This window comes from Astatotilapia calliptera, chromosome 7 (genome assembly GCF_900246225.1).
Source record: "Astatotilapia calliptera chromosome 7, fAstCal1.2, whole genome shotgun sequence".
Lineage (NCBI taxonomy): Eukaryota > Metazoa > Chordata > Actinopteri > Cichliformes > Cichlidae > Astatotilapia > Astatotilapia calliptera.
Window position 1 is genome coordinate 6,716,181 of NC_039308.1, and position 11,427 is coordinate 6,727,607.

The 11,427-nt window shown below is 40.3% G+C and overlaps 1 protein-coding gene across 4 annotated transcripts in view; it reads left to right on the forward strand.

Annotated features, from left to right (window-relative positions):
- mical2b (microtubule associated monooxygenase, calponin and LIM domain containing 2b) overlaps positions 1-8,918 on the forward strand; it is a 58,693-nt gene extending 49,775 nt beyond the window's left edge. For 2 of the 4 annotated variants that reach the window (XM_026172760.1, XM_026172762.1), the window contains 11 exons: positions 1,734-1,769; positions 1,863-1,984; positions 2,125-2,349; positions 2,531-2,706; positions 2,821-3,188; positions 4,090-4,163; positions 4,285-4,374; positions 7,232-7,325; positions 7,815-7,923; positions 7,997-8,070; positions 8,151-8,918. In XM_026172760.1, coding sequence (XP_026028545.1) covers positions 1,734-1,769; positions 1,863-1,984; positions 2,125-2,349; positions 2,531-2,706; positions 2,821-3,188; positions 4,090-4,163; positions 4,285-4,374; positions 7,232-7,325; positions 7,815-7,923; positions 7,997-8,070; positions 8,151-8,371 — 1,589 coding nt within the window. In that variant the 3' untranslated portion in view covers positions 8,372-8,918. The remainder of the gene's footprint in view (positions 1-1,733; positions 1,770-1,862; positions 1,985-2,124; positions 2,350-2,530; positions 2,707-2,820; positions 3,189-4,089; positions 4,164-4,284; positions 4,375-7,231; positions 7,326-7,814; positions 7,924-7,996; positions 8,071-8,150) is intronic. The other 2 variants (XM_026172761.1, XM_026172764.1) reach the window with 1 other exon arrangement.
- Positions 8,919-11,427: the final 2,509 nt, after the last annotated feature.

An 11,427-nucleotide genomic window follows, 5' to 3' on the forward strand; every position in this document is an offset into this window, starting at 1 on the left:
TGTTTGTTGTTTTCTGCAGAGTGATTTGATTCCTGTGACGTGATGGACAGACAGTATTCCTCCTCCTAACTGCAGCCATGACTGACAAATCCTCAGAAAACAAAAAGTTTTCCTTCTTTCCATATATATATAGCATTATTCAATCTGCCACCTGTTTCAAGGTGGTTTGGCTCACACTGCTTTTGAAGACTACACACCTACACTTGTACTCATTAATCTGTCGTTAGTTAGCGAACCCTAAGATACAGGTTTCTAAAAATAACTTGCAGCAGGTATTTTCATTTGTCACATTTACGAAAAGGTCTTAACAGAAACAAGGGGCTTACTTTGTGTTAAATCTCTTAAATCAATCTTTCAATTGAATTGTGATATCTTAGCATACTTTTGTCAGACACTGGACTTTTAAAATTTAAAACTAACTGGTTTGAAATGATTTACTGACTGGCTGTGAGTTGGACAAAGCTAAATATTACTCTATTCCATTCAATTCAATTTTAATAATATATAGCACCAAATCACAACAGCAGTCATCTAAGGTGCTTTATATTGTAAGGTAAAGACCACAACAATCAGATGACCCCCTATGAGCAAGCCCTTGGCGACAGTGGGGGAAAAAAAACCTCTCTTTTAACAGGAAGAAACCTCTGGCAGAACCAGGCTCAGGGAGGGACGGCCATCTGGCACAACCGGTTGTGGCTGAGCGAGGGAGGCAAGATAAAAGACACTGTGGAAGAGAGCCAGAGATTAATAATAACTAATGATTAAATGTAGAGTGGCATGTAAACACATAGGGAGTGAAGAAGAAACACTCAGTGCATCATGGAAGTCCCCCAGCAGCCCATAACTAAGGGAGGATTCAGAATCACCTGGTCCAGCTCTAACTATATGCTTTATCAAAAAAGAAAGATTAAAGGCTAATCTTACAAGTAGAGAGGGTGTTTGTCTCCCCAATCCAAACTGGGAGCTGCTTTCACAGAAGAGGGGCCTGAAAGCTGAAGGTTCTGCCTCCCATTCTACTTTTAAAAATTTAGGAACCGCAAGTAAGCCAACAGTCTTATCACCCCAATAGAGCAGTCTGAGAGCAAAGTGCTCTATTGGGGTGATATGAGGTCTTTAAGATAAGTTGGGGTCTGATTATTCAAGATCTTTTCCAAGGATTGTCATTAGAAAAGATACTGAACCCCAAACTGCCCCTCGTGTGCCCTTCAGTGTGTGAGCGACTAGGATTAAAGCGTTGTGTAAATGCAGGTCAATTTATCATATTGTACTGACTGCACAGATTGAAAGAAAATTGCGCTTTGAACCAAGTTTTTGCTGCATGACTGAAGTGGTACCAGCCACTCTTTAAGAGGTGTGCTGTATTAAGTGCACAGTGGAAATCTTTGCAGTGGAATCCCATAGGATGCACATACGTTTGCATACATTTCAGATAAGAAAGCCAAAACATCAGCCATTTTGGATTAGCACACTACCTCGGATCTGCTTATTGTGGATGCTAACAGTGGCTTTATTTCAGAGCTGCCACCTGGTGCACTTCTTCCCTTTAATTCTGGATATTGTAAAGTTGGTGTTAAAATTCATACAACTTGCATTAAGCTGTAAGAACCCTGTTGAATTGTGTCAGTCACTTCAGTGGCATCATTCACATTTTAAAGATGTAAGAAGTAATGTGAAGCTGAAGTTTTGATGTCTGATGTGTTTCACATTTTCCATTTGCATGCTGAACCTAAAAGAAAAAAGACAGTGTTTCGTGCCTGTATTATATTCAGGTAAATTAATAGTTGCTGGGTAACAGAAAAATGGTTGCAGTATTTGCATATTTTTTTGTTGTAAAATGTTCCCTGTTGTGTCTCTTTATGTAGCCTTCCCTCTGCTTTTCATCAAGCGCTATCCCAAAAGCTCACAGCTGGACAAAGACGGACCTGATACCGTCCCTGAAGCCGACTCTGACTATGAGGAGATCACTTCAGCAGAAAAACAACCTGTATGTTATGACTAATTTACATTCACTGGATACAGAACGGTCTTGTTTTTAAGGAATATAACTAAGAGCAAGGGTGTCTGTGTAATTCATTGACGTTGCACAGTGTGAACAAAAAAGACTATTTTCTGCTCTTCTTTCAGCACTCGGACAGCAGTTCCAAAACCTCAGTGGATACCCTGAATCCTCCAGAGGTAAATGAGACGAGTGAGGAGCGCTCGGCCGTCTGCAGAACATCTACGCCAAGGAAACGCTTGGCCTTGTCCTTTTCTGCCAAAGAGAAGCTTCTGAACTGGGACGTGGAGGTCAACCCAGAGGGAACTCCCGTTAGCACAACCACCGAAAACGCACCACAACATAAGGACCAGGTGGAGATTTGATCTGTTTATTAACCTGAGAGAAGATGAGCCTGGATATGAAAGATAGTTTTCTCATCTTTTCCTTCTATGCTATGTAGAATGGCTCACGGACAGTGATGTGAGAGATATAAGAGGAATTAATCCTACATTATATTGAATACATTTATCCTCTCCTCTCATGTTTTATCAGGTACAGGCAGAGGCACAACTAGATGAGCCTCGGAGAAACTCGATCCAGAGCGGGGAGGCTTCCCCGAGCCAAACTTCAGCTTCATCCCCCTCAGCCTTCCAGGCTATAGCCAACGCCTTCAGGAGGACATTTAGCGGGACCAATCAACTCAGCAGCTCCAACACTGCAGTCATAATGTATAAAATACTTGGCTCATAGTTTGCTGTTATATAAACCAAGCTGTCTTCTCTACTGCTCTCTATGGGCTTCAAATCAGATTAAATTCTGATACTTTTCCTCTGCTTTAACAGGAGACCTAAACACGACGGTCCCCGCAAACGGCGACCCATGTCCGAGGGAGCGTTTAGCTTTAGCTCACGCTTCAGTGCCATAGCGCCAGAGTCATCCCGAGAGGACCAGGCCAGCATGCGTGAAGCTCATTGGGCAGATCCATGGGGGGCGGGGCAGGACCTGCCTTCCCTGTTGCAGCAGGTGTCCTTAAAGGGCCGTAAAGACTCTGGAGAGGTGTTCGCTGATGACATTGGCCCATTTGCACGCAAAAGGGTCAACTTGTTCTCTTCCTTGAGGCTGAGGAAGAGGGAATTGTCTGGGAGTGAAGGGAAAGACCAGGAGGTTCAAAAGGAAATCACAAACATCCTCTCTAACCTCAGAAACAAAGGTTAGTGTAGGGACTCCGAAGCTTGTTTGTAACAGTGCTTTAAATCCTCTGGATTTTTTGCCTTTAGCTTGATCCAATTTACAAGTTCCGCACTTTAACTCAGGTCAGTGGGCAGCTGCAACTGCAATAATGTCTGATGATCAGAGAAGTGAACTAAACAAAACCCTCCAGACAGAATCAAAGGACCTTGTTTTACTAAACGTGTGTTTTTGAGGTTTAAAGGGGATCTATTCTCCTCATTTTTAGGTCTCTGATTTCTCTACTGGGTGTAATAAAAGTAGTTTTGCATGATTTGCACACCCTAGCCCTTAGTGTAGCCCATCTGGTCATCCACTGTGTGAAACAAGCCTTTAGCACCTTTTCCTTTAATACCACCCTCCATTTAGGCTAGCTTTCTTGTAATTGGCTGCCCCTCATAGACAGAAGGCTCAAACAGCGGGCGGGTGGGGTTTACTGCCCACACTCAGAGCTGTGTGCCTGAGATGACCACGTTAAGCTCCTCTGCTCTGTGTTGTACAGCTCCAGCAATAGAGAAAGCCATCTGAAATTGAGGGTTTAGAGCAATCTCAAGCCTCCTTATTTAAAAGTCTTGCCATGTTTAATTTCAGTATCCACTGCTGAAAAGAAGGAAGAGGTTTTTGGCCCCCTTTATTGCTTATTTGCTTCATGCTTGTGTGGTTTCCATACTTTTTGGAGCCAATTTTTTGTGTTTTGGAGTGCAGGCTTCTGAACACCTAGAAGAATTTTTCATCCATGGGATTATCATAGTAAAATTTCATGCTGACTTTTAAAGTTTATCTGTATAATCCAAAAAGGCTCTTTTTTTTTCCTCTTGCAAATCTAAAATGCTAAGAGTTTCTAATTATCCTCACTTTTTAACTTTTCACTCTTACATATCCAGCATCCAGTCAGCAGAATTTGGAGGAGCCCTCCTCAAGTGATGATGAAAATGAAAACCTGGTATCCAGTCAGAAGGTTTGTACATTCCTGTTGAGTGAGACACGGCACATTCCAGTTATTCCCGCGTGTACTGGGTTTGTTTTTTGGTTTTTTCCATGTGTACATTTTGTGAAATGTTCCACGCTTCCTGTCCCAGCTGCATTCAGAGAAACTGAGGAGGAAGCAGGAAAAGACAGTGGCCCAACAGGCTAAACGAGAACAGCTAAAGAGGCTTCACAGAGCTCAGGTATCGTAATTTCCTTTTAAATTCAGTCTGTGGTTAATAGAGAGATTTGTGCTGGAAAGCTGTGCATTGGTCTGACCTGACAAAAATGTAAAAACCCCTGACTGAAGAGCTTTTTGCTACCAGTCATAGTTATACATTTTACATTTACCTGATGCTTTTACAGTACAAAGGTTTGCTGCTCGCTCAAAAAGATCCACGATGTTTTTATCTGAGAGTATGCCCACACTGATGACACTGAATATCTAGCAGTTATGACTTTAACAGAGAGGTGTTATTATGTTTCAACTTTCTGCTGTAGTCAAAAGTTAATTTATGTCTATGAGCACATTTATATCTTTAGTGCTGTGCAAAAATGTTGAGCCACCCCTCGTTTCTTATTAATTTTATAATAAGTAGGTGCATTGATTTTATTTAAACATGTGAAAACATACAAAGAAATATAAAGTCTAAAACGGATTCTGTGCAGTTCTTTTGAGCTTGATAATCAATATTTGGTATGACTGCCTGTATCATCAAAAACAGTCTTAAATCTCTTTGGCAGCTTTTTCTATAGTCTTCATTGTATAGTCCCAGTCCCAATTTCTGTCCAGAGGATTCAGACCTCACCGTTAGAACTGCTTGAATAGTTCAGTTCATTTTTATTTCAAACGTGTACATTCACCATCATTTCGTGATATCATTCCATTCTTTTGTTTGAAAAGGAGTAAACAGAAGTATACACTTATTAGTCCCTACCCCCACAAATTTTTCATCTCATTCATTTAGTTTTCTTTTAGTCTTAAATCAAACAAACAATGAAACAAAAGAAAAACAAAACACAAATCATCACAATATAGTTTCTTTCATATAATAAAAGACAGAATATGTAAATTAGCAGATTCACAATAAACCAAAACATCACTTCAGTTACTGTCCTGGGTCAACCCCGTTTTCTTCATTCTTATATTTGTTTAAAATTATTTTTTTATATTTTATTTTAAACTGGTTTATGTTGTTACTTTCTTCAGTATTGAGATAGACATACTTTTTAAAGTTGTTCTAGCACTTTGTATTTTTAAATTCCATTTCCTCCCCCCTCGTCTTTCTATAAACAATTTACGCATTTCTTTTGGAAGCATTTTGTTTCTTGCTTTATATATTATTTGTGCTGTTTTAAACTTCACCAAGTCCTGAAATTCTATGGCTTGCATTTTGATAAAGAGTGCATTTGTATGGTCCCTGTACCCTGCATTATTTATTAATCGAATGACTCTTTTCTGCGTTATGGTTATTGGTTGTGTATTACTTTTGTATGTGTTTCCCCCAGACCTCTACACAATAGCTCATATATGGTAGTAGTAAAGCACAGTATAATATGTGCAGTGCTTTCTGATCCAAGATTTGCTTTGTTTTCCCCAGGACGGCAATACCCCGTGCCAGTTTCCCCCTAACATAAGTAATATGTTAGGTTCTGATAGTGTTGAGATCCGGGCTGTGGGGAGGCCCATCCATGACTTGTGGTGTTCTGTTGTATGTTCTTCTGTCCCAACATGCTTTGACTGCTTTGCCAGTGTGTTTGGGACCATTGTCATGCTGAAACCCAAAGCTGTTGCTAATCAGATGTTTTCCAATGGCATTGCACGGTGGATCAAAATTTGATGGCACTTTTCTGCATTCACAATCCAATCAGTTGTGACAAAATCCCCATCAATCCAACCATGAGAAGAAATAATTAGAGCTCGCATTCAACCAGTTTTCAGGTGGTTGGGTGTGGTATTTATTAGGATTTTCTCATTTCACATATGACACCAGCTGGTTCTTGGCCATAAAGAATGAAAAGGAATAAAACAGGGCAGGCTATGGAAAAATGCTTTGACTAGTAACAAATGGAGCCGCTCTAAAGGAATTTAATAATGATGCTATTTGAGTATTTATATATATGCATCTGATTATATAAAAGGACTCAGGCATGAACAAATTGGGGAAAAAAAATCAATATAACATATGTTAATAAGGTAGTGGGCCACCATGTGACACCAGACGTCAATGTTTGCTGGCAGTGATTCTTCACGTCTCCTGAGCTCTACCACACGGATGCGCTTTTCTAGAAAAGCGCTACATAAATGCAATCCATCATTATTATTATTATTATTATTATTATTATTATTATTATTATAATAATAATAATAATAATAATAATAATAATAATAATAATAATAATAATAATAATAATAATAATAATAGTGGGGAAGACTGCTGTCTAACACGTCCCCCCAAACATCATTTCCATTCTCCATCAAACCTTTCAGGGAGTCTGTTTGCCCTATGGATGAGGGCATCATCACCCGGGAAAAGGCTACTCCCACCGTGACGGAAATGTTTCATCAAAGGATAAAAATGACCAGCTTAATGTTTATTTGCAGTGACCTTTCACAAACAGAAGCACTCCTCACTGTAAGAGTCGGTGCTTCAGGTTTTTCCTTCAGTTTGTTATCCTTGACGGCCCCTGCTGATATCAGTCTCTGAGATTTCTTCGAAAACCCCATTACAAGGATGGCAAATGGAACATTGTTTGTAGTGCTCACAGAATTGAAAAATTGCATTTAAAAAAAAAAAAAAAAAAAAAGAACGGCAGTGTTTTCTATAAAAGAAATGAGGCCTTTAAACTTGTTCATTACAAGTTCTCAGAATTACCCAGAATAACAAGGACACTTCAGAGAAAGAAGGGCTAATTTTATTTGTGAACGCCACAAATCAATTTAGATCCTTTGTATGGAGGGGAAAGCAGAAATTTCAAAGAACGATTTCTCCGTTGATTAATCTCCTTTGATCACATCTAACTACATGTGTCATACGGCGACGTTGTTGCGTTGCACAGGTGATCCAGAGACAGTTGGAGGAAGTCGGAGAAAAGCAGAGGGACCTGGAGGAGAGAGGAGTGGCCATAGAAAAGAGCATAAGAGGAGAAACAGGTACATTCAGACCAGTGCCTTACAAACCTGTGAGTCTCAGCATTGCGTAGCTGCTTTTATTTGACAGAAGTCTGTACCATAACACCTTGATTCACTCTACTCTACAGCTCAATGGAATTCCACAGTGAAAGCTTCATTCTTTTTTTTCCTTCTCGTTCTGTTTAATTGCACTGCCCATACTTCTCAGACCATTTAGAGAAAAGCACTGCCTTGTAATCCTGGTCTGGTTAAAAGCCTCTACATACGGTTAATGGCTGTGCTCACAATAGACACTAGGGACTTTATTGTTGCTTCATCTTTCTACAATACAAGCTTCTGTTTGTGTTCCTGTGAATAGTATATGACCCTGTGACATGATGTGTATGTCATTGAAGTTCTTGCAGTGGTTTTTAAATAATTGATATAAATTCTGAAATGTCTTTCTTCTTTTTTGATCCCTATCAAACCTCTTTTTTCCTCCCTACATCGTTCCCTCTTTCCCTTTTACAGAATCTCCTCAGACGGACGACAGTGACGAGGCCCAGCTCTATCAGTCCTGGTTTAAGCTCGTCCTAGAGAAGAACAGATTGGCACGCTATGAGTCTGAACTCATGATCTTGTAAGCGAATGCATTATGAAAGCAATTCCCTTTTCTCACATGTAGAGGTCTCACTATTTTCTCCTGTGTTCAGCGCTCAGGAGCTGGAGCTGGAGGACACACAGAGTCGGCTGCAGCAGGATCTGCGACGCAAAATGGCAGTAGAGGGTACGGCCTTGAGCACACAGCGCTGCAGTCTGATATAATATAGCTTGCTCTTATTTCTGTCTTCCTCCTACTCTTTTTAGATACAAAGAAGAGTGCCTCAGAGCTGCAGGAGGAACAGGTGATCCTCGCAGAGATCATGAGAACAGTGGAGAAACGAGACATGTTGGTCTCTATTCTGGAGGAGCAGAGGCTCAAGGAGAGGGCTGAGGACAGGGACCTCGAGAGCCTTGTGCTCTCCAAGGGCTATGAGTTCCACTGGGCCCGCATGGATGATAGCTGGGGCCAAGAGAAGCAGGAGTGATGGCTGAAAACCGAGGATCTCACTCTGAAGAGGACAGATTAGAAGGAAAACAGGTTCCCACAATAGTTTGCTTTTGGCTTTTTTTTGCAAAGCTACAAGTCTGAAAAATGTTGAAGGAATCTTGAAACACTGACGAAGATTGTAAGACTTGATCGTGTTAGAAAGAAATTGACCCTTAGATAATGGCTTCCCGTATAGCCACGAGGGTTAATAACTTTTCTGCCAACTTTTCTCAACACTCAGAAGTGTGACTGCAATGTCCCATGCTGATACTGACCTGAAACTTGATGTATGATATGCTTAACCACCTCTGATAATGTGAGCCACTGCCTTGAATGCCTGCACTCATCACAAACCAAACTGCCTTATTTGTGGCTGCTAGCCATAAGAGTGGACTTGTTGCGACAGATTGGTTATTACTGTAACACTGTATCTTCACTGGATAGCACATGGAAGGAGTCAAGTTTTTCTGGAGACTCTTGCACAGCGTGAGTTGTTATAAAACCAGAAAAATGCTTTAAGTATTTCACTATGAGTCACTTTATGTGACTGTGACTGTAAACTCTTGTGCATATTTTAAATTTATTCACTTTTCTTTGGATCAAATAAAATATATTTATGTATGCTCAGGCACTAATTAACACCAGAGAAATGGAATCTGCCATGGAGCTGCTGCACAGACTGAAACCACAGATATCTAGGGGAGCCGTTCCATTCCTATTTGTCTCATTGTACAGTTGGCTGGAGCTCAGCTAAAAAAGCAGCAAACAGCAGTAGCAAGACAGTCCACAGTGAATGGTAAAAGCATAGACTGTATATAAAAATGGATGGGCCGCTTACTCCTCGTGTTGAATTCTCAAAATCAGCATTTTGGTACCACTGTGTAAATTTTTGGAACCAAAATGATCGTGATCTTGTTTGGAGTGGGAATTCATTAGCCTAATATTGTCAGACTTGAAGCTAATTAGTGCTAAGTAACAGACAAATACAACGGTTGAATTTCACTCACCAAAACTAAAGCACCAACTTCTTGGACAGACTACACCACCCTGTAAGCAAGGCACCGACAGCACAAACACTGTGGAGGTCCAGTTCCGAGACTTAAACTAAAGAAGGTAAAGCCCAGCAAACACAGATGGGCGGCAGCTTCCTGTGTTGGGACACCTGGCAATGCAAGCAGCTGCAACCTTCTCTAGTATTAAATTAAAGAAACTTCTATGAAGACCAAAACAGGAGGCTGTAACCGGATATTTTTGTTTAGTTTTTTTTATTGCTGTAAAAATGTACATTTTAACATGGGATTCACTTTCTGTGTGTTTAAGAATCAAATGGTTATCGTGGTTGAGGAAGACGACTGGTATCAGAAAACTGCTGCTAGAAACAGCTGCTGTTGCTCGCTTCATCTGTGAAATTCAAATGTCAGTGCTGGAATGTTGTTTGTTGTCCCCAAGTGTTACACAGAGGTAATTTATTACAATTTGAAATCAGGACTATTCTAAAAATTTACTCACTTCTTGATCCCCTTTATCACAAGCATAAAGAAAATGTCAAGAGGAAAAATCTTCACTCCACAAAATTTAATTTTTGGTCTAAAGTTTCACTCATTCTGGACTATCTTTGAACCGCCGTGTAGGAAAACTGGAAGTCCACAGAGTGGGAGTTCTCATGTACTTTTGTTGAAACTTGCAGATATCTCTGGCCTTGCTCCAGTAAGGCATACCACTAGCTGTGACATCCTGAAAGCAGCGTGCCCAAAGTGGATTCATCATTTTGTTAACTACTGTGAATCTGTCTGCAATTCACTGTAAAGGGCTGTGAGTCAAAATGCCATCAAATTGTCATCTCATGAAAAGATGAATGTGTTTACATGAGTTTTAATGCTGATGCAAACTGCCATACTATTCTCTCGGTCCTCGGGCGTTAAATGTTATTTTGTTTATAATACAAATGAATGCAAATTAAATATCTGTAAGTTTGGTTTTCTTTAGCAAAAAACTTGTTTTATTTTAATGCTGCTTTGAGTGTTTTTAAATGAAATTATCTTAAATAAAAATGAATTTTTGGATTTTTGGTACTGTTTTATTCTGTCTTCCTCTGTTGATTATAAAAGCAACCTATTTCTTACTGCTTAACAACATAAAGACATATAAACAGTCTTAAAAAGCTGTTGGGCCTCAGTTTTCTTTGGCATTGATGCTACAACTTTCTGGAATGCTGTTGTGGTTTTACAGACACATGACCACTAACCACATGATGTTAACTTGTCTGCCATTTTGAACATGTGACGATGTAGGATCAAGTGATTAAGGCCCCAGCCACACAGGCTTAGAGACTGGTCCCCAACCAGTCATGAGGGAAAAATTAGTATTCCCCTACCTGTTGTGAGTGGTTGCTGGAGCTTGATGGCAGTTGCTGGGAAAATAATTGCTAAAGCCCCAGTCACAGAGGCTTACAGACCCTCTGGCAGCCACTTGATATTATTAACAAAACATACTTGTGATTGGTGTGGGTGCTAGCATATTGCTGTGGTTGTGCTTTAAATGGAAATGTTCTACAAACACTGGCCGGCTACTCTCCAAGCTGTAGTGAAACTATAAAAAAGTGCAACACAAACAGTCTTGGAACACACTGGTTGCACTGCTGAGACCCAACTTTTATTTTCAAGGTCAACCACGTCCCCTCAATTGAAGTTTTCTTGTTAGCATTTAGTAAAAACTATGAGCAACGGTGGTTTTTGGTGCAGCAACCTCCAGGAACCACTGTCAGCCAGTAAGAGACTACACAGGAACCAGTGGTTGTACCCCATCCAGTATAGCGGACAACTCTTAAAGAAAGTGGACTTGACATCGCTAAGAAACTTTAATTGGAGGCTTGAACAAAAGAATAAAGTGAGTGGAATAAAAAGATTTTTAAAAAATAATTAATCAGACAAAAAGAGTTTAGAAAAAGGTCCTTATGGGGGGGGGGGGAGGGGGTCATATTTCAGGAGGGGCTGGTAACACCCCATGTCCACCCCTCTAGGTATGGCCCTGTTTGTTTATTATTGGGTAACTTTG